This window comes from Oncorhynchus mykiss, chromosome 30 (genome assembly GCF_057628025.1).
Source record: "Oncorhynchus mykiss isolate SJ-2025 chromosome 30, ASM5762802v1, whole genome shotgun sequence".
Taxonomy (NCBI): domain Eukaryota; kingdom Metazoa; phylum Chordata; class Actinopteri; order Salmoniformes; family Salmonidae; genus Oncorhynchus; species Oncorhynchus mykiss.
This window is the reverse complement of record NC_143051.1, coordinates 38,900,952-38,924,801: the sequence shown is the minus strand read 5'-3', so window position 1 is coordinate 38,924,801 and position 23,850 is coordinate 38,900,952. Positions and strand designations below refer to the sequence as shown.

Below are 23,850 nucleotides of genomic sequence, written 5' to 3'. Positions count from 1 at the left end.
TGTTTGGTGATGCATTTCTGTGCTAAGTTAGTAAATAAATGATTAAGACAATTGATGTGTGGATGATTCATGGTGAAGGCTGGGTTCGTGCAGATAACCAACAATTTGCGACGTTTGGAATGAGACTAACGTGAGGTAAAGAATAATTCATTAATTAGAAGACTAATTGATCAGACATTAAAATAATCTGAAGAGTTATATTAGGAAAATTATAACTTTGTCATCTGAAGATTTTCCTTGGGGCCCCGACTTCCTAGTTAACTACATTTACATGATTAGTTTAATCACGTAATTTTAATTACAGAGAATTGATTTGATAAGATAAGTCTTCAATTTAATGATGCCAAAGACACGACACTATCGTGTGTGAAAAGCCCAGGAGGGTGGCCGTTTCTGATATATTGTATCCGGCGCACCTGGCAACAACAACCATGCCACGCTCAGTAGCTTAGGTCACTCGTTTTGCCCATTCTACTGTTCAATAAAACAGTAACTGAATGCCTGTCTGCCTGCTTTAGATAGAGAGTCACGTGGCTGGCTGTCTGCAGGAGTTGATTTTAGAGCAAAAATATTCAAGTGATAGGCTCTTTTAAAACTCTGCACCTGCAATTTACCTGCAAATGTTTTATCATTACACAAAAATGAATGTGACCCCCTCCAAAAGCCAGACGGAGATTAGTAAATTAGACACACATTCGGTCCTTTATATAACTGTAGCAGTGGAGGTTGCCTCTTAATGTCTGGAGTGAATGGAATCAAACACAAGGAAACCATGTTTGATGTATTTGATACCATTCCACTGATTCTGCTACAGCCACGTCCTCTCTGGTGCCACCAGCCTCCTGTGAACTACAGCCCCTATGGTTATTTGAATCGCCTGTCACAAGACAAATCTTGCCATGAAGATGTTGCATGCATTGTGAACTGCACTCCGTACTGAGATGCGCTGTCTGTCCCCGCCCTGAGTGTTGACGATTGATCATGCAGTTATTTATTTATTTTACCTTTATTTAACTAGGCATGTCAGTTAAGAACAAATTCTTATTTTCAATGACGGCCTAGGAACAATGGGCCTGATTTGTACCTTGTCAGCTCGGTGGTTTGAACTTGCAACCTTCCGGTTACTAGTCCAACGCTCTAACCACTAGGCTACCCTGCCGCCCGGTAATAGAAAGGTCGTAGAGATGCCAGGTTTACACATCGCATATCATTTACCAGTTCCTTTTCATGTCATGCTGTTCACATAAATAATTGACTCATTACTCAGTTATTTATCCCGGGAAAAGGCAGTGAGTTTGGCCGGTAAACCTCGTTAACCTGGCTCCCGCTATTCCCAAACTCTATCCTGGGGCCTCCTGGGGCCTCCCCCTGGGTACACGTTCTGTCTTTCGCCCTAGCACTATACAGCTGATTCAAATAGTCAAAGCTTGATGATGAGTTGGTTATTTGAATCGGCTGTGTAGTGCTAGCGCAAAAGACAGAAGGGAAAGCAAGGGTAAGCAAAACGGATTGGGATTGAGGGAGATGTTGTTTGAATGGGAACACAGTCTTTGGCGTGACCCTCAATCCCAATCCGTTTTGCTTTATTCTTTCCTCCACCTCTTATCTTTTTCTCAGTTGCTGCTCCTGAAGAAGGCACAGCTACAGACAGTGACACAGAAGATGTGAGAACTAAGCCAGATAGGATTCAAATGTGCTCACACACACACACACACACACACACACACACACACACACACACACACACACACACACACACACACACACACACACACACACACACACACACTTCTACGTGTGTGGTCTCGGCCATGCTCCTGACATGCTCTTCTCTCATTCTTCCTTAGTACAATGACATGGCAGATGACACGGAGAGCATGCCATCTTCTTTAGCTGTGACCACCCCTACTGTAACTGTTGTCCCAAGTGAAGCCTCAGGCTCTAGTGATACCCCAGCAACTCGCCTTGCACAGTCAGAGTTTGAACCACCAAGTCCACAAGAAGACGGCGACGATAATACTCCTCCATCAAAATCCCAAAAGGTTTCAACAAAACATCCAGAGGCCAGCAAATGTGGACGGCTGAGAAAAGGTGAAAAGAGGAGAGAATCTCCCCAAGCCAAACACAAATTTGGGTGCTACATTGAAGACTTGGCTCCTGCCCCTACAAATCCTTCTGTGCCAATGAAACCACAAAAACCCAGAACAGGTGACTCCTCTGCATCAACAAAACAGCTGAACTCGAGCAAAGCTGGCACAGCTTCCCCACCAAAATCACAAGAGCCCAGCAAGAGTGACAAATCTGCTCCCAAACTACAAGAGGCCAGCAAAAGTGGTTCCACTGCCCCATCAAAACCACAAGAGGCCAGAAAAGGTGAGTTATGCTTTGCATTAATGGACTGACCTTGTTTTACATTGATCTTCTCTAAATTGCTTTCTACCTCATGTCACTGATATCGTTAATGATGATCTTTAGTGCTCATGGTGATCTTCTCGCTCCCTGATTTAGAAACAGCCACTCTGTTTGTGGTGACCAGCGTGTCGCAAGCTCTGACCCATGCACCCAACCCTGCGACTCAGCCACCCCTTGTCCTCATAGAGGAGGAGATCAAGATTGACACGATGGTCCTGGCCAGGAGGAGGACCAAGACCTGGTACCACGGCAGGATTACAGAAATCAAACCAACAGGTAAGAACTCACCCAACCACCGGTTAGTCCTGTTATTGTATATCATTAGATGTCCTTTACAGATTTCTTAGTTTTCTCCATGCTCTCTATATCTCAACCATTGATGCTCCACAGAAAATGGAGGTGGACTTTAGCGAGAAGGGGAGGAGCATGCTGTCAGGGACACCACATAGCCTTTGACCACACCGCTTCGCTGGAGCAGCTGTACGTGGACGTGCGATTGGTGGCCAAGTTCAAGGATGTCCACCAGTCCTTGTTCTGCTCTGGCATTCTGGCTGAACTCCCCAACTGAAAGAACCGCATGAGGTATGAGCGTAAAGATAGTGTGTGACTGTGTGTGCAGGGCCGCCTGCTCATTAGGCAGGATTAGGCGACCGCCCATTATGGTAGCTTGACGAGGGCAGTATTTTCTGAGCTAAACTGACCAAGACGCACCTCGCAACAATACATGATTCTGTCCAAAAACAACAACAATTTCTCTCAACCAGTGGCATATGGGCTTTTTAGGTGAGCGCTGATGCCGCCCTTTGACGAGCAGTACCCACTTAGGCAGGGACACAATATTGAACTTGTCCGTTCGCAGCGCGCCTCTCCAGGGTGCTCTTGGAGAAACGCATCGCTACAGTGCTCCACCAACATTCCGTGAAAAAACCTATTGTGTATCCGTTGTAGCATGTGATATATAGCATGTGATAAGAGTATTTGACCTTTTTCTGTAGCCTACGGGCTGGGCTGTCACACATTTGATCTCCAATGTAATGAGACTGAAACTTTTTACATCATGCATGTTTCCCCGCTCAAATAGCCTAACCTAAATGACACCAAAGCGAATAGAACATGTGCTGACATGTTAACAAACATATCCTTAAAAACAGGACATGTGAAAGTAAAATGGACAATAAGGTTTCATCCCAAGGGCTAAATTGTCATGATCAGTGGTTTCAAGTTTGTATCCATGAGCTGGTCATAGCTAAAAATTAGATACTTCTGCATTTCCCGCTGTGTAAACACATTGCAAATAGGCTCAGGATAACTCCTGATCAAGTTGGGTTGCTGATATTCAGAGCTAAAATAGCCAAATTGATTCATCATGGGATTCAGGACTAATAAAGCCAATACAAAGGCCTGTTTTTGTCAAACGGTGGGCCCAGGGTCATTGCCAGGATTTTGGGGCTGCTTGGAAAGGCTGTTCAACCTGTCTCGGCACATGGTAGATCTTAGATCTACAATGTAGAAATTGGCCAGGTCGCAGTTGTAAATGAGAACTTGTTCTCAACTAGCCTACCTGGTTAAATAAAGGTCAAATAAAAAAAGATCTTAGTTCTTTAAGTTTCAGTTTACTGAAGGCACGTTCACCTCCAGCAACTGTTACAGGCATTGTACAGAAGATTTGCAGTGCAATACACACCTCTCCAAAAACACCCTGTAGCTGCATCTTGTGGATGGCATTTAGGAACTCTACAGGAGGAAGACCATCTGGAAAAAGTGGCAGCGTATATCGTCTTTAGATCTCGCACTTCATTTTCAAATCCATCTGAGATCTTTGGAGTACTTGTTTCTCAATTTGTGGCAAGCTACACATTTGGTTTCCAGTCATTTTCCTAAATGTACACATTGGTTAAAACTCCTCACATATAGCTGCCATCTTGTGGAATCTCTTGTCCAAATGACTGATTATACTATCCAGGGCTATATAAAACATTGTGTTGCAAAATCCATTGTCTGACTTCTGTTCCTTTGCTATGTCATCTTCGGTCTCATCGGGGAAATGCTTTCTTTTTTTTTCTTTTCTGGTGGCTCCTTTGTTCACTGTGAAACTGAGCATTTGCACCCATTTCATTTGCCACCGTGGAGGCTTCTGCCAGTAGAGCGTCACCATTGATTACGCAGAGCCTGTATTTCTTCCTGTAGCGCCTTAATGTGAGCTGCTTCAGTGTCCAGAGGAATATTTCCCGACGGAAGAATTAGGCTTCTATTCTCAATACACTGCAAAACTTTTTCCCAGAAAGTGAGCAGGAGGATTGCCTTGAAAGACAAAGTAGCTTTTTCAGACCATTTGCCTCTGATTTGGCTTCGTTTGTCAGGCTACAGGTAGCAAGAAGCATGTCTAGGGCCATCTGTCAAGATGGTAAATGAGTTGCCGCTGGTCGGACCGCAGCAATACGTGCACTCCATCAAAGAGTGTCTGAAAGGCGGTTATGACAGCAGCCAGTCTTTTCCTTGAATGGCCCATCGCTCTGGGCTGGCACTGAACAGATGGTTCACACAGCCCCCCAAAAAGTTGATACTTCTGGGCATGGCTGAGCTGCATGTACACCCACAAGATTAGGAGTATGGTAGGCACAAGGTATGTGGCCAGTGGATTCTTCAGTGATTTTATACTGTGTGCTTGCACTCAATCATTTTAGAAATGCTCTGGTAGTTTGTCATACAGTCTCCTCCATTTCACTGATGATATCTTATAGCCATCCGTACTATTCAGAGAACTGGGTGATGGTTTACTTTGCTCATGAGAAAAATAAACACATGGAATGCAATATTATGGCTTTACACTCTTACTATAAATAAGCCAGTCTCTCTGCACCTTTTCTCTTCTGTTTGCGGACTTACTGTACTGTAAATAGTTGGGGAATGGCTTGTCATCTGTGTCTGGGGGCATGATTTTATACAGTTCTGTCTCCTCACCAAACCTGTTGGCTAGTCTGCGAACAATAGCTTATTTTTCATGGTCTTGTACTTTCTCTGGCCACAGTGCTGGGTAATCTAAAACCTCATCTTCCTCACTTCAAATCTGTCCACACTCTTCATTTCCCTTATTGCTTGTTCAGTCTCTTCTTGTCACTCCTTCACTGGCCCTTCTGCTACTCTTTAACTCCTCTTCCTCCTCCCTGCTCTCCTCTGCATCAGTCTGTCTGACAGCTTTCTGCTGAGATTGTGCCAACCTGGGGCTCTCTGGGCACTAGGAGGTGAGTAAACAAAGGGAATGTTAGGGTTAATGTTCACTCCTACAAAGGTTACCATACAAAGAAATCTACTACTGAAAGTAAAAATGTTTTCATTATAGTATCCATATCAAACAGAATATGTATTTAAGTGTGTCTAAGTCATCATGTGCCTAACTTTACAATAAAAAATTGGTCTAGTTATGCTGCTGCTGCTACAAAACAACTTCCTCACCCCCAATGTCCGTTATACGTTATATATGGTTATATGTTTTAATTTATCCAATTTTAATTTATTGTTTTGTCTAACATTTTTTAAATGATAAACAAATAATTTTCTAAACATTTAGGGGCCCCTACCAGGATAGGGCCCCATGAATCATGTTTCCCCCCCTTAATGGCCTCCCACATAGATGGACATTGTCACGAGTCCGACCGAGGGTGTTTCCCTTTCCCGGGCAGGTGGCGCTCGGCGGTCGTCGTCACCGGCCTATTAGCTGCCACTGATTGTTTTTCCTTCCCCTCCTTGTATGTTGAGTGGTAGCACCTGTGAATGTGTAATTAGTTTGTCTTTATTAGACAGCCGGCCCGCCTGGTTGTTGTGCGGGATTATTTCATTGTAAACCTTCGGCTCTGTGGTATAGGCACGTTGTGTCCCATTTGTACATTTTGATTCCCTGTGTTTTGGGAACGTAACGTTTTTGTGAGCACCCTGTGGTGCATTGGTGCGATTAAAGGACGCGCAGCATTGAACTCTCTGTCTCCTGCATTTGACTCCACACCCACGACACCCGGAGCATTACAGAATCCCGCACCTATCAAATTGATGGAGTCAGCAGGAGCAGCAGCCAACCCTCTCCCATCGATGGAGGAACGGGTTCTCCACCACACCACCGTCCTTCATCGGATCGGATCCGCGATGGATCAAGTGATGGAGAGAATGGACAGATGGGAGAGGAGTGGGCTCCTCTCTCCACCTTCGGCACCCACGGTTCCGGACTCCCCATCTCCCGACTCCAGCACCCTCCGTCTGACGCTACCGAGGGCTTATGATGGAGCGGCGGCGGGTTGCCAGGGGTTTCTGCTCCAGCTGGAGCTATACCTGGCCACCGTCAGACCCACTCCCTCAGGAGAAGAGAGGGTGAGTGTCCTCATCTCCTGCCTCACGGGTCGTGCCCTGGAATGGGCGAACGCGGTCTGGAATGGTCCAGACTCAGCGCGGGAGCACTACCCAGAGTTTTCCCGTCGCTTCCGCGCCGTGTTTGATCACCCTCTAGACGGCCGAGCGGCGGGAGAACGACTATTTCACCTCAGGCAGGAGAGGAGGAGCGCCCAGGATTACGCGCTGGAGTTCCGGACCTTGGCAGCCGGATCTGGGTGGAACGACAGGGCTCTCATGGACCACTACAGGTGTAGTCTCCGAGAGGATGTCCGCCGGGAGTTAGCGTGTCGGGACACCACTCTGTCACTGGATCAGCTGATTGACATGTCCATTCGACTGGATAATCTGCTGGCTGCCCGCGGGCGTTCAGAGAGGGTCCTGTGCGTTCCACCACCCAGCCCCTCCGCTCCCATTCCGATGGAGTTGGGAGGGGCTGCGCCGAGGGGTACCGGAGGAGGAGGCCTTCCCTGCACCAACTGTGGTCGGAGAGGACACACGTCTGATCGGTGCTGGGGGGGTCCGTCTGGGAGTAGAGATGGCAGGCGGAACGCTTCTCGGTCACCCCAGGTGAGTCAGCATCAAACTCACCCAGAACCCCCTGTTGGCCACATGTTTGTCTTAACTTTTTTCCTTCGCTTTTTTCCCTCTTCCCAGCATAGGGCGCTCGTTGATTCAGGCGCAGCTGGGAACTTTATGGATCGCGGACTCGCCCTTAAGTTAGGGGTTCCGCTGGTGCCGATAGATTCTCCTTTCCCCGTGCACTCCCTAGATAGCCGGCCATTAGGGTCAGGGATGGTCAGGGAGACCACGGTCCCACTGGACATGGTGACGCAGGGGAATCATAGGGAGCGTATCAGTTTCTTTATTATTGACTCGCCTGCGTTTCCAGTGGTGCTGGGGACTCCCTGGCTGGCCCGGCACAATCCTAAAATTTCGTGGAAACAGGGGGTTCTCCAGGGGTGGTCAGAGGAGTGTTCTGGAAGGTGTTTGGGAGTTTCCATCGGTGCCACGTCGGTGGAGAGTCCAGACCAGGGTTCCACGGTGTGCATTCCCCCCGAGTATGCCGATTTGGCAATCGCTTTCAGTAAAGTGAAAGCGACTAAATTACCACCTTATCGACCGGGAAGGGATTGTACGATAGATCTCCAGGTAGACGCTGCGCTTCCCAAGAGTCACGTGTACCCGCTGTCCCAGGAGGAGACGTTGGCAATGGAGACATATGTCACGGAGGCGCTGGGACAGGGGTACATTCGGTCCTCCATTTCACCCGTCTCCTCAAGTTTCTTTTTTGTGAGGAAAAAGGAGGGAGGCTTGCGTCCGTGTATCGATTATAGAGGTCTAAACGCCATCACAGTGGGGTATAGTTACCCTCTACCTCTCATCGCTACGGCGGTGGAATCGTTCCACGGAGCGCAGTTCTTCACAAAACTGGATCTCAGGAGCGCGTATAGTTTGGTGCGTATTCGGAAGGGAGACGAGTGGAAAACCGCATTTAGTACTACATCAGGCCACTATGAGTACCTCGTCATGCCGTATGGGTTAAAGAATGCTCCAGCCGTTTTCCAATCCTTTGTAGACGAGATTCTCAGGGACCTGTGCGGGCAGGGAGTGGTGGCTTATATCGATGACATTCTGATCTACTCGGCCACTCACACCGCGCATGTGTCTCTGGTGCGCAAGGTGCTTGGTAGACTGCTGGAGCATGACCTATACGTCAAGGCTGAGAAATGCGTGTTCTCTAAACGAGCCGTCTCTTTTCTGGGATATCGCATTTCCACCTCGGGGGTAGTGATGGAGGGTGACCGCATTAGGGCCGTGCGTAATTGGCCGACTCCGACCACGGTAAAGGAGGTGCAGCGTTTTCTGGGTTTTGCCAACTACTACCGGAGGTTTATCCGGGGTTTTGGCCAGGTAGCGGCTCCCATCACCTCACTGCTGAAGGGGGGCCCGGTGCGTTTGCAGTGGTCAGCAGAGGCGGACGGAGCATTCAACAAGTTGAAGGCGCTGTTTACTGATGCGCCCGTGTTGGCGCATCCGGACCCCTCTCTAGCATTCATAGTGGAGGTGGACGCGTCCGAGGCTGGGGTGGGTGCCGTGCTATCACAGCGCTTGGGTACGCCACCAAAACTCCGACCCTGCGCTTTCTTCTCAAGGAAGCTCAGCCCAGCGGAGCGTAACTATGATGTGGGGGACCGGGAGTTGCTAGCGGTGGTTAGAGCTCTGAAGGTGTGGAGACACTGGCTTGAGGGGGCTAAACACCCCTTTCTCATCTGGACCGACCACCAGAATCTGGAGTATATTCGGGCAGCTAGGAGACTTAACCCACGTCAGGCAAGGTGGGCCATGTTCTTCACCCGGTTCCGATTTACTTTGTCTTATAGACCGGGCTCCCAGAACGTGAAGGCTGACGCACTGTCCCGCCTTTATGACACGGAGGATGGGTCCACCGAACCTACTCCCATCCTTCCCGCATCGAAGCTGGTAGCCCCAGTGGTATGGGAGGTGGACTCGGACATCGAGCGGGCGTTACGGGCTGAACCCGCGCCTTCTCAGTGTCCAGCGGGGCGAAGGTACGTGCCGCTTGGTGTTCGGGACAAACTGATTCGGTGGGCTCACGTTCTACCCTCCTCGGGTCACCCTGGGGTGACGAGGACAGTGGGGAGCCTCCAGGGGAGGTATTGGTGGCCTACGTTGGCTAAGGACGTTAAGGGTTATGTCTCCTCCTGTTCAGTGTGCGCTCAGAGTAAGGCTCCTAGGCACCTTCCTAGAGGGAAGCTACAACCCCTCCCTGTTCCACAGCGGCCATGGTCACATCTGTCCATAGATTTCCTAACCGATCTCCCGCCGTCTCAGGGGAACACCACGGTTCTGGTGATTGTGGATCGGTTCTCTAAGTCCTGCCGTCTCCTCCCGTTGCCCGGTATCCCTACAGCCCTACAGACTGCGGAGGCGTTATTCACCCATGTCTTCCGGCACTACGGGGTGCCGGAGGACATCGTTTCTGATCGGGGCCCCCAATTCACGTCCCGGGTATGGAGAGCGTTCATGGAACGTTTGGGGGTCTCTGTCAGCCTGACCTCCGGTTATCACCCCGAGAGTAATGGGCAGGTGGAGAGAGTGAACCAGGAGGTGGGTAGGTTTCTGCGGTCGTATTGCCAGGATCGGCCAGGGGAGTGGGCACGATACATTCCCTGGGCTGAAATGGCTCAGAACTCACTACGCCACTCCTCTACTAACGTGTCCCCTTTTCAGTGTGTGTTGGGGTACCAGCCGGTCCTGGCACCATGGCATCCGAGCCAGACCGAGGCTCCTGCGGTGGAGGAATGGGTACAGCGCTCCAAGGAGACCTGGAGGGCCGTCCAGGAATCTCTACGACAAGCGAGTGGACGGCAGAAGAGGAGTGCTGACCGCCACCGCAGTGAGGCCCCCGTGTTTGTACCGGGGACAGGGTCTGGCTCTCGACCCGAAACCTACCTCTCCGCTTGCCCTGCCGGAAGCTGGGTCCGCAGTGTGTAGGGCCCTTTAAAGTCCTGAGGAGGATAAACGAGGTGTGTTATCGATTACAACTCCCTTCCTATTATCGTATTAACCCCTCGTTTCATGTGTCTCTCCTCAGGCCGGTGGTAGCTGGTCCCCTGCAGGACAGTGAGGTACCGGAGGTCCCTCCCCCCCGCTGGACATCGAGGGGTCCCCGGCGTACACGATCCGGGCCATTCTGGACTCAAGACGCCGGGTGAGGGGCCTGCAGTACCTCGTGGACTGGGAGGGGTACGGTCCGGAGGAGAGGTGCTGGGTACCGGTGGGGGACATCTTGGATCCCTCCATGTTGAGGGATTTCCATCGCCTCCATCCGGATCGCCCTGCGCCTCGTCCTCCGGGGCGACCTCGAGGCCGGTGTCGGCGCGCTGCGGGAGCCACGCGTCAGGGGGGGGGTACTGTCACGAGTCCGACCGAGGGTGTTTCCCTTTCCCGGGCAGGTGGCGCTCGGCGGTCGTTGTCACCGGCCTATTAGCTGCCACTGATTGTTTTTCCTTCCCCTCCTTGTATGTTGAGTGGTAGCACCTGTGAATGTGTAATTAGTTTGTCTTTATTAGACAGCCGGCCCGCCTGGTTGTTGTGCGGGATTATTTCATTGTAAACCTTCGGCTCTGTGGTATAGGCACGTTGTGTCCCATTTGTACATTTTGATTCCCTGTGTTTTGGGAACGTAACGTTTTTGTGAGCACCCTGTGGTGCATTGGTGCGATTAAAGGACGCGCAGCATTGAACTCTCTGTCTCCTGCATTTGACTCCACACCCACGACACCCGGAGCATTACAGACATTCCTAAAATTCAAATTCAGGCGACACTGTAGGATATACCTCAGTAAGGATGGACCGACGCTGATGCCCTTTGGGTGTCTTTTTTTTATGTTCACGGACAATTCATTTTGTCCGGTTTGGAACAGCCTTGATTTGGACCATACATAGACGTCTCTAAATGACATCTTTTCAACTTCATTCATTCAGAACCCAAAAAATGATTTCAAAGTCTGGAAAAATAAGTATTTTAGTTGTCTTTTTAACGTCAATTTTCTTTGGTCTCGCTTGTAGACGACGCACAACAAGCTGCAGTCGATCTGCTCTACCTCGACCCTCCTCCGGACTCCCCTCAAACCCCACGTTGATGGGCTGGCCTGGTCTGTACCGGGCCATGGGCGGGTTGGGGGTACACCTTGATGTAATCCTTGATAAACTCCCTGTTGGCCTCATCCTCTATGTCCTCCCACAACCTCCGGCAGAATGGCAAGGACCGGCCCTGTGTTTGTTTGTGTGTGATTTAGCTATTGTGGGTGTGGTTGGATGATGATATATGGAAACATAATGCTAAATATGATTCATCATTGCCTTAGTAAAGCTCTGTTGCGCTTCCCCTTGTGTTTCAGGTTCCTGATCTTTTTTGATGACGGCACACCTTCCTATGTAGGCTTGCCGGATCTTCACATTGTTTGCAGACCATGTAAGAACAGCCTCGGACAATTGTTTTCTATCTTTAACGTATACTCAATACTTCTTGGCTCAATTCTGTTTGATCCTCCTACCAAATGTAAGATGTCTAATTCAGATCCAACTGTTCTCTTCTAGTTGTTAACTCCACCTGTGTGACAATACATGTTTATTCCAATGTAATACTCTTTTGAGTTATATACATTTTTCAATTTGTTGGCTTGTATGGAGCAACAAAACTCATACTGTGGCTGTTGTCATACAACAAGTTTAATCTGCAAATGTAAGTGTTGGTGAGACACTTGCAGGGAAACGCACATACATACCCACACAAACTAAGCCTATTGTTTCTCTCTATCGTCTTAAGTGCCGAAGGTTGTGGGAGGACATAGAGGATGAGGCCAACAGGGAGTTTATCAAGGATTACATCAAGGTGTACCCCCAACCCGCCCATGGCCCGGTACAGACCAGGCCAGCCCATCAACGTGGGGTTTGAGGGGGGTCCGGAGGAGGGTCGAGGTAGTATACAAGGTGAGAATCTGCAACCGCTTACGCTGTAACCATTTAGTGAAGTGATAGTGATTGACTTGCAGTATATTGTGCTTGGTATTCTGGTTATGCTTATCTAACTAAAGTCTAGTTCTTCACTGACGCACATATAATGCCAATCCTTTTTTCCTGTGTGTGTGTGTGTGTGTGTTCTCAGGATGACGAACATAAGGAATGGTTGTATCGAGGCTCTTTGCGCCTGGAGCATATGGCCAACATGAAGAAACGTGTTGAGGAGTCAAAGGATAAACCAACAGTGACACGGCCCAACGCTGGCAAATACAGTGCCTTGCGAAAGTATTCGGCCCCCTTGAACTTTGCGACCTTTTGCCACATTTCAGGCTTCAAACATAAAGATATAACACTGTATTTTTTTGTGAAGAATCAACAACAAGTGGGACACAATCATGAAGTGGAACGACATTTATTAGATATTTCAAACTTTTTTAACAAATCAAAAACTGAAAAATTGGGCGTGCAAAATTATTCAGCCCCTTTACTTTCAGTGCAGCAAACTCTCTCCAGAAGTTCAGTGAGGATCTCTGAATGATCCAATGTTGACCTAAATGACTAATGAGGATAAATACAATCCACCTGTGTGTAATCAAGTCTCCGTATAAATGCACCTGCACTGTGATAGTCTCAGAGGTCCATTAAAAGCGCAGAGAGCATCATGAAGAACAAGGAACACACCAGGCAGGTCCGAGATACTGTTGTGAAGAAGTTTAAAGCCGGATTTGGATACAAAAATATTTCCCAAGCTTTAAACATCCCAAGGAGCACTGTGCAAGCGATAATATTGAAATGGAAGGAGTATCAGACCACTGCAAATCTACCAAGACCTGGCCGTCCCTCTAAACTTTCAGCTCATACGAAGACTGATCAGAGATGCAGCCAAGAGGCCCATGATCACTCTGGATGAACTGCAGAGATCTACAGCTGAGGTGGGAGACTCTGTCCATAGGACAACAATCAGTCGTATATTGCACAAATCTGGCCTTTATGGAAGTGGCAAGAAGAAAGCCATTTCTTAAAGATATCCATAAAAAGTGTCGTTTAAAGTTTGCCACAAGCCACCTGGGAGACACACCAAACATGTGGAAGAAGGTGCTCTGGTCAGATGAAACCAAAATTGAACTTTTTGGCAACAATGCAAAACGTTATGTTTGGCGTAAAAGCAACACAGCTGAACACACCATCCCCACTGTCAAACATGGTGGTGGCAGCATCATGGTTTGGGCCTGCTTTTCTTCAGCAGGGACAGGGAAGATGGTTAAAATTGATGGGAAGATGGATGGAGCCAAATACAGGACCATTCTGGAAGAAAACCTGATGAAGTCTGCAAAAGACCTGAGACTGGGACGGAGATTTGTCTTCCAACAAGACAATGATCCAAAACATAAAGCAAAATCTACAACGGAATGGTTCAAAAATAAACATATCCAGGTGTTAGAATGGCCAAGTCAAAGTCCAGACCTGAATCCAATCGAGAATCTGTGGAAAGAACTGAAAACTGCTGTTCACAAATGCTCTCCATCCAACCTCACTGAGCTCGTGCTGTTTTTCAAGGAGGAATGGGAAAAAATGTCAGTCTCTCGATGTGCAAAACTGATAGACATACCCCAAGCGACTTACAGCTGTAATCGCAGCAAAAGGTGGCGCTACAAAGTATTAACTTAAGGGGGCTGAATAATTTTGCACGCCCAATTTTTCAGTTTTTGATTTGTTAAAAAAGTTTGAAATATCCAATAAATGTTGTTCCACTTCATGATTGTGTCCCACTTGTTGTTGATTCTTCAAAAAAAAATACAGTTTTATATCTTTATGTTTGAAGCCTGAAATGTGGCAAAAGGTCGCAAAGTTCAAGGGGGCCGAATACTTTCGCAAGGCACTGTATCTGTCTATCAGTCTCTCTTTACCCCGCTGTCTCTGTGTTAGTGTGTCCTGTAGATAAATATGAACACGTCTACAGCCTTGTCTGTCTGACTGAATGGGCATCGAAGTCAGCCGTCTGTTTCCTTACATGGTGTGCACGGTACATTGAATCATTCCTGTATTTGGATTCGTATAGTGGACAACGTGTTTATTTCGCGAGCACACGCTCTCTTTGTCCACCACCCAGGGGGGACCAGTTTCGACTGCTAATACTATCCACACGACCAGCACGGCCGCTGCCAGCAAACCTCACGTCACCGCCTCAGCACCCTTAGGGTGAGTACAATTTATGTCTCTGTGTTTATACTGTGTTGCTGTACTATTTTAAAAAGAGTCTTGCACAAATTTCATGAATATGTATTTCCTGCATGCATTTATAATGAGGTTTTATTAGGGCTGGCAGGTGGCCTAGCGATTAGAGCATCGGGCCAGTAACCGAAAGGTTGCTAGTTCGAATATGTGACGGCTCAGGGATTCGGGAGTTTAGGGAGTTTTTCCAAAACCACCGTGCTTCTACACCTGCATTGCTTGCTGTTTTGGGGTTTTAGGCTGGGTTTCTGTACAGCACTTAGTGACATCATCTGATGTAAGAGGGGCTTTATAAATAAATTTGATTGAAAGCACTTAACCATAATTGCTCCTGGGTCACCGTCAATAATGGCTGATCCTGCTCTTGGGGGGGGGGGGGGGGGGGGATATGCAGAAAACAAATTCCCATTTCACACCACATGCTTGTCTAGGTTACACACTTGTACATGTGTGAAACAGGACAAATATAAGCACCCCCTATTTGACCTTTAGTCCTTTAGTCCATCCTTGTTTCAGAACGGCAACATTTCCTAGTTCGTTCATTCTCCCTCAAACCCATGTCATCTTCTCCCTGATCACGTCAGGAGGCCCTATGGCCAGAACCGTTCAACCGACGAGTCGTCTGTCATCACAGCTAAAGGTTCAGTCACCTTCACCCTCCACCGTTGCTGCCCAGCCTGCCTGGAATGCATCCGGTCAAAGGTTGAGGCCAAGCACCGTGGACTCAACCCGCTGCTCTGCGAGTTCCACCGCATGAAGGGCCGCCGCCGGGTCAATAACAAGGTGGGGGTGGGGTGAAGTTTCCCTAGATGTTGATCTTAGGTCAGTTTAGCATTTTCCTCTCTAACGGTTAAGGTTAGCATGGGGTGAGGGGGCTGATCCAAGATCTGTGCCTAGGGGTAAACTTCTCCCCAGGTCAATTAGGTGAGCACCTAGATGACTGGTCTATCTGGAATGTCTTACTTCATGATACAGAACTCTGCCATTACCTATAGTGATGACTCCGCTGCTGGTGCTGCATCGTGCCAGACACTGCTATTTTTAACTGGAGAGTTGGGAGCAGAGCAAATGACACATTTCCAATGTAACAGATGGAAAATGATGCATTCTGTTGTCATCCTATAGTCATACTGCTTGTAGTTATTAAAAACTCTGGTGTGGTTATGTTCTCTTTGTGTTTTCTCACCTTCCTCCGGGCCCTCCGTCTTTCTCAGACGTATTTCTACATCTTCTACCAGTCGCCGTGTGGCCTCAGCCTGAGCAACAGGACTACCTTCAACAGACCCGCTGTGACTTCCTCTTCCTGGACATGTTCTGTCTGGACCCCTTTGTGTCTGTGACCACAACCCACCAACCCCGGCCATACAAGATCAACATCCTAGACCTGACGCTTGGCAGGGAGAACCGGCCGCTGTCCTGCATCAACGAACTCGGCAACATCCGGCTAATCTCAGTGATCTACAACAAGCAGCGCGTGGCGGCCAGCGGGGTCTCCCTCAACACCAGCTCAGACTTTCTGGTGTGCTGCAACTTCACCGACAGCTGCAGGAACAGGTGTGTGTGTGTGTGTGTGTGTCACAGGGGTTAAAGTTCTGTTACTGCAATGTATTTCCTTAAATGTATTTAAAGGACGAACTGTTTAATGCATTTAGCAAATGATCCTCTTTCCCTAAAAGCATAAACGGTCATGACTTTTTTACATGGTATGTGGAGGTTGTATTGACGTGTATTTATGGACATGTATATTGTGTTGCTGTAGGTCGTCATGCTCCTGTCACCAGCTGACCATCCAGGCCACAGCCGTGTCACCGGGTGGCCCTGAGGACGTCAACGTTGGCTTCGAACACAAGAGGCTGGAGAAACGGCTCTCCACAGGGTGAGGCTTGTCAATGTGTCTTCATGAACATCTTTCAATTATCCATCAGTCGAAACATCGCTTTGACTGTTGGTCTTTGGTCTTTTTTTGGTCAGTCTTTGGCTTTTACTGGTCATCACCTCAATGTTCTCCTCTAGCTCTCAGCTCTTTCTATGCATTTGTGTCATCCGTGACATGCTTTGAGAGCAATGTCTGAAAAGCTCTTGTAGATAGTATTATTATATCAACCCTCTCCACCTCCCTCTGTCTGCAGTATATATGAGTGTAACGCACTGTGCCGCTGTGACCCACGGTGCCAAGGGCACCTTCATCTGCACTTACACTGGTGAGCCGGAACTAGGAACCCAACCTAACCCGACAGACAGACTGCTGTTAAGGTTGACTTCTGTTGATTACATACACTACTAGTCTTTTGTCTGTTGGACATCCTTTTAGTGCTCAATGCCCAAGACCTCTTCTAGTGTTACTCTCTTCCATTCTCTCCTTCTACTATTGCAATGTCTTTCTTCCGGTTGTACTGCACACAATGCTCACAACTTTTCCCTTTGCCATCTCTCCCCTTAGGGATAACTTAGGGATAATCATGAACAAGAAGAGTTTGGGGACAGAGGGCAACGAGTACGTGGTCAACCTGAACCACATAGAGGGAGCTGAGAGCAAGGAGGGTTACGAGAGTGAGACGCGCTGCTCCGACAATGAGTCAGGTACAGACACGCAGAGAGCCTGGACTCACCGGCAACTATAGGATAGATTTTATGTTATCTGTGTATTATCTTTTTTTGAATGCAAAAAAAGAAATTGGGTTTCCATTTCGATTCATGAGTTGTAAATGCACATACCCAGTGGACACACAGGGAGTGCAAAGAGAAGCAACAGAACTGAGCATCTCTAATGTTGCGGCCTCTGTTCCCCATCAGGTTCAGAAGAAGAGTCCATAGAAGGCGTCAACAGTGAGCATGATGACTGTGATGACGAGGGCAAGGATGAGGAAGAGGGAAACCCCGAGAAAGAGCAGCGACGTATGATGATGAAGAACTCTGATGACGAAGCTGAAGAAGAACCCGATGATGATGAAAATTATGAGGACAAGGACTACGATGTCAGTGAAGATGATGGCGACTCTGACTTCAGGCACAATGTCTCCTCTATGGAGAGGAGCTACGTCACACGCAGGCATGCCAAAATACTACAGGAGGGTAAGAGGAAACTACAGTATATACAGAGAAGTATACGGAGTGAAAAACAAACATTGAGGGCAACGAAAAGGTTACTGAGGTTTAGTAGAGTATTCATTCTTATTTGGTTTGATAAATGTTGGTTTCTCAAAATACTGTCGGAAGGTAGAAAAATAAAGCACAGACACAAATATAGACGGAAATGAGTTCATGAACTCTCCACTTTTATTTCTGAATTTTTAAAAGAAGTTATAGGACTTTGGTTCCCAGACTCATCAAATGACTCACAAAATGACTCTCTAGACCCAGCGAAGAAATCGGGCTCTGACGCAAAGTCTTCTGACCTGCAGGACGGTACAGCAGAGGGAAATGACAAGCAGGCCTCAAACGCTCCAAGGCGTTTCTTTGATGGCGAAGAGTCATGCTACATCATCGACGCAAATCTGGAGGGGAATGTGGGTCGCTACCTCAATGTGAGTCATGAGGAGGAATAATCAGAGGGTATCGTGTTGGATAGTATGCCGACTGTATGATTTGCCCTATACCCATACTTATCAGAGATCCGTCAACTCAGCATCTTACCCAGGTTACAATAAAGGGCAGGACTAAACAACGAATTTCATCCTCCAATTTCATCCTCCTACTCGTCATGAATGGGGATAAAAATTGTCATGAAGCTCACATCCACTGTCTCTCTCCCTACAGCATAGCTGCCACCCAAACCTGTTTGCGCAGAATGTTTTTGTGGACACACATGACCTTCGATTCCCCTGTGTGGCCTTCTTCACCAGCAAGATTGTGACCTTCTGTTATGACTCATGGGATATTATATATTGCTTGTGCTAATGGTTGGTCTTTTGAGAGGCGAAGCCAGGATTAATACGGGTTCTGCTCATGTCTGTGGCTCTATAACAATTGCCCAGGGGGACTAAAGCATGTGCATTCTAATATGCACTTCTGTATATTGATCATAATATTGTCTCTGTGTTTTTCAGGCGCATCAGAGCTGGTACAGAACTGCGGTGGGAATATAAATGTGAGCTTGGTGTGAAAAGGTCGTCAAGAATCCTAAATTGTCGCTGTGATCAAGTGCAGGGAAAAGTTAAGAATGCCCTTTACATCTTCTTCCAGCTTCACCCCTGAAGTAAATTTAGGAATATACTGTAGGAGATGGTCTAGTTGTTGTATTTTAAACCATGCAGAGGTTTTTGTTCATATTACGATTCTTAAATTGTGCTTGAATAAATTAATTCTGAAGTATTGTCTCCTAGTTAAATAAAAAATATTGAAATGTCCTTTTCAGCATTCCTAATTTATTCTGCCCCAAATAATATTTCGTTAAACTATATTCTCACATTTTCCTTAAATGTTTCCAAAGAAAATGTTTTGTAAATGTATTAAACCATCAAGCAGTTGTGGAGGTCTGAACAAAGACAGTTGTGAGAGAGAAATTACGTATTTACCTGATTTGTTTGATATTCATAGTTAACGATTTATATACTTAACAAATAGTAAGACATTTCTGTTCTGTTAATGCTGTGTTTCTGTAAAGGGATGGTTTCCACTCTAGCTTCCTCCAGTTAGTCTGGGCGTATTGTCAAGAAATGGGTTTTGCGAGAGATCGCTTGAGCTGACAGTGACTTGGTGATAACCTACAGCTGGCATTCCATAGACAATATGTGGTGTGTGTGACCCGAGATGGAGATAGCCTGGAAGTGTTTAGAACCATCCCTCATTGTCTCATCTTCATCCTTGCATCTGGGAAACTAAGCCGGGTTGGGAGTAAAACAACATCCCGTGCAGATAACCAGGAGATGAACCCAAGGTGGCTTGTGGTGCCCCCCACCCGATCCGCATGGGAGGGATGGAACCAGCCATGACTAAGCAATTTTAGTGTCAGCTATATAAGAACTCTGCATTGTCTGTAAAGGTTAAGCTCTCGGCAACACACCTTCGTGTGCGGTCGACTGCTTCATTATTGCAATAATTAATAGATATTAAATAAAGATGATTGTTTGAAGAAATTACAATGTGTCTCTCAGTATACATGAATTTCCACGACACAGTACAGTAAGTCTTTGGTCTGGCTGCGGCTGGAAGAGTGGGGTTGTTTCAGTAGCTATGTTTCCATTAACTTGTCCATTTATTTTGTTGAAGACATTTAGAAAGTTTGCATAGACAACTGCCTGGTAGGATGTGTTTCCAACAGGGTAGTGGTAAAAATACTGCAGTCCAGACGGATCATAAAGTAATAGGGCTGACTGTAAAAATGTGCAGTGATGAGAAGTTCCCACAGATGGTTATTAGAAATTGAATAATGAATTGTTATTGCATGATTAAAAATGTTTAAAGACTATAAATTCTGTTTATTGGAATTTAGCTACCTCTAACAGAGAATATGGGAAATATTGGGAACTGACATTTTAAATCTGTACAGCCTGTATTACTTATGGGGAGCAGCTTCCTTTTAAGGTGTGAGGTAACTGAGCTCTCTGATATCACGGATATTGAGCATCTTGATCTTAATGAGAAGGCTAAATTGAATGCTTTTACAGCAGTGGTTCCCAAACTTTATAGTCCTGTACCTCTTCAAACATTCAACCTCCAGCTGCGTACCCCATCTAGCATCAGGATCAACACACTCTCAAATGTTGTTTTTTGACATTATTGTAAGCTTGCCACACACACTATACGATACATTTATTAAACATAAGTGTGAGCTTTTGTCACAACCTGGCTCATGGGAAGTGACAAAGAGCTCGTATAGGACCAGGGCACAAAAAATAATAATCAATAATGATGCTCTTTATTTAGCCATCTTACATATAAAAATGTATTTGTTCATCAAAAATGGTTAATAACTCACCACAGGTTAATGAGAAAGGTGTGCTTGCAAGGATGCCAATAACTCTGCAATGTTGGGTTGTATTGGAGAGAGTCTGTCTTAAATCATTTTCCACACACAGTCTGTGCCTGTATTTCGTTTTCATGCTAGTGAGGGCTGAGAATCCACTCTCACATAGGTACAGTGGGGCAAAAAAGTATTTAGTCAGCCACCCATTGTGCAAGTTCTCCCACTTAAAAAGATGAGAGAGGCCTGTAATTTTCATCATAGGTACACTTCAACTATGACAGACAAAATGAGAAAAAAAATCCAGAAAATCACATTGTAGGATTTTTAATGAATTTATTTGCAAAGAGGGAGACCTTGCACAATTGGTGGCTGACTAAATACTTTTTTGCCCCACTGTATGTGGTTGCAAAGGGCATCAGTGTCTTAACAGCGCGATTTGCCAAGGCAAGAAACTCTGGGCACAGCCCTATCCAGAAATCTGGCATTGGCTTCTGATTAAGTGGACTGGAGGCAGGGCATGAAAGGGATAACGAATCCAGTTGTTTGTGTGGTCTGTTTTGGGAAAGAAGAAAAAGAAACGCACACCTATTAAGATGAGGTGCTGGCTAGCGGAGTGGAAACTTGAAAATAAAAGAGAGCCGCACACTCTTGGAGCTCAGATGCAAAAATGTAATACCAACGTTTCGACAGCCAAGCTGTCTTCATCAGGGTATAATCACAAACACTGCGGGATGACTCGTTTATATAGTGTCAAAAGACACAGGTGTCTGTAATCATGGCCAGGAGTGGCCTAATATCATTGGTTAATAATCAAATATTAAAATGTCATACAAAGAACTGCATACAAACAAATGGATAGCATACGATCATAGATTAATTTGGCTATACAAGTTTACACACAATTACAATGGCAAAGTCACAATAATCACAAGAATGGCTTCAGATCAAAGTCTACGTTGAGACCGAAGGGCGCAAGGGTCTTTAAATTAAAGATCCAGGCAGCCTCTCGTTTTAACAATAAATTATCAAGGTCAACCCCTCTCCTAGGGGTTGACGCAGAGACGAAATCGAGTGGCCTGCCTCCAAGAAGTGGGCCGCAACTGGATAAGTAAAGTTTTTACACCTAATGGTGCTACTATGCTCTGAGATACGTAATTTTAATTCGCGCTTTGTTTTACCTACATAATTTTTACCACAAGGACAAGTTATAAGATAAATAACTGCCTTAGTGGAGCACGTAATAACACCTTTTATTGGGATCGATTTCCCTGTTTGTGAGTGTTTGAAGGATCTACATTTATAAGTGCCATTGCATTGAGCACAGCCATTACATTTGTAATTTCCATCCAGTAGGGGCGCAAATAGACGTTGTTCAGGAATATCTTGGGGTGGTAAATCAGAGTTTACCAATTGGTCTCTGAGATTTCTGCCCCGCGAGAATACGACCAAGGGAAGGTCCGAAAACACATTACCGAGACTATCATCGGATTTTAGGATGTGCCAATGTTTGTGAACAATTCCCTTAATTTGTTCAGAGCACTTTGAATAGCGGGTAGTTAGAACGCAAGAATGCGTCTTTTTGCGAGACTGACCTTGAAAAAGGTAAAGTCTCGTTTTGTTTTGAATTTTCTCAATGGCAATATTAATCTGATCATTCTTGTAGCCCCTCTCCTTGAACTTTCTTTGCGTCTCAGCCATATTTCTGTCGAAATCGGACTGTTTTTTGCAAATTCTTTTGATTCGACAGAATTGGCTGTAGGGCAAACTATTTTTCAAGGGAAGTGGGTGACAACTGTTTTGGGAAAGAACCTGCGTAATTGCGTACCCAGGTCACCCAGGTGCTTCGCTATATCACATTTGTCCGTAAGCTTGAGTTCATTTGCACACAAAAAAATCATACAATGATGGAAAGACCTGTGTGCTCTCCTTGTTAATGCAGACAGAAAAGAGCTCCAACTTCTTAATCATAGCCTAATTTTTGTCCTGCACATTGAATATAGTTGCGGAGAGTCAATCCTAAATTCAGATCATTCAGGCAAGAAAAAACATCACCCAGATAGGCCAATCGTGTGAGAAACTCGTCATCATGCAAGCGGTCAGACAAGTGAAAATTATGGACAGTAAAGTGAACTTTAAGTTCGTCTCTCAATTCCAAAAAATGTGTCAATACCTTGCCCCTTGATAACCAGCGCACTTCTGTATGTTGTAAAAGCGTTACATGGTCGCTGCCCATATCATTGCATAATGCAGAAAATACACGAGAGTTCAGGGGCCTTGCTTTAACAAAGTTAACCATTTTCACTGTAGTGTCCAAAACCTCTTTCAAGCTGTCAGGCATTCCCTTGGCAGCAAGAGCCTCTCGTGGATGCTGCAGTGTACCCAAGTGGCGTCGGGAGCAACTGCTTGCACGTGAGTTACCACTCCACTATGTCTGCCTGTCATGGCTTTGCGCCATCAGTACAGATACCAATACATCTTGACCACCAAAGTCTGTTTGATGTTACAAAGCTGTCCCGTACTTAAAAAATATCCTCTCATGTTGTCCTTGTTTCCAGTGGTTTGCAGAAGAGGATGTCTTCCTTAATTGACCCCCCATAAACATAACGGACATAAAGTTGATGTCGGAAGTTTACATACACTTAGGTTGGAGTCATTAAAACTAGAGGTTGACCGATTATGATTTTTCAACGCCGATACCAATACCGATTATTGGAGGACCAAAAAAAAGCTGATTTTTAAAATGTATTTGTAATAATGACAATTACAACAATACTGAATGAACACTTATTTTAACCTAATATAATACATCAATAAAATCAATTTAGCCTCAAATAAATAATGAAACATGTTCAATTTGGTTTAAATAATGCAAAAACAAAGTGTTGGAAAAGAAAGTAAAATTGCAATATGTGCCATGTAAGAAAGCTAACGTTTAAGTTCCTTGCTCAGAACATGAGAACATATTTTTCTACAACTTGGAGTACACCTGTGGTTTATTCAATTGATTGGACATGATTTGGAAAGGCAAACACCTGTCTATATAAAGGTCCCACAGTTGATGGTGCATACCAGACAGAAGCCACTCCTCCTTTGCCTAAAGGCACCTGAAGGACTCTCAGAACACGAAAACCAAATTCTTTAGTCTGAACTTTTTGGCCTGAATGCCAAGCATCACATCTGGCACCATCCCTACATAAAGCATGGTGGTGGCAGCATCATGCTGTGGGGATGTTTTTCAGCAGCAGGGACTAGGAGACTAGTCAGGATCGAGGGAAAGATGAACGGAGCAAAGTACAGAGAGATCCTTGACGTACACCTGCTCCGGATCGCTCACAACCTCAGACTGAAGGTTCACCTTCCAACAGGACAATGAC

At 46.2% G+C, this 23,850-nt stretch overlaps 1 protein-coding gene across 1 annotated transcript; it reads left to right on the top strand.

The window, feature by feature from the left end:
- The first annotated feature begins 641 nt into the window (after window positions 1-641).
- On the top strand, window positions 642-18,816 carry setdb1a (SET domain bifurcated histone lysine methyltransferase 1a). Its single transcript, XM_090228358.1, is given in 22 exon segments — window positions 642-678; window positions 1,618-1,664; window positions 1,848-2,331; window positions 2,509-2,714; window positions 2,812-2,847; window positions 2,849-2,994; window positions 11,718-11,791; window positions 12,146-12,156; window positions 12,158-12,217; window positions 12,219-12,279; window positions 12,414-12,624; window positions 15,156-15,354; window positions 15,786-15,834; window positions 15,837-16,125; window positions 16,331-16,447; window positions 16,701-16,739; window positions 16,741-16,772; window positions 17,023-17,151; window positions 17,365-17,673; window positions 17,926-18,095; window positions 18,328-18,416; window positions 18,618-18,816. Coding segments are annotated over 22 exon segments (2,943 nt in total). The 3' UTR covers window positions 18,766-18,816.
- Window positions 18,817-23,850: the final 5,034 nt, after the last annotated feature.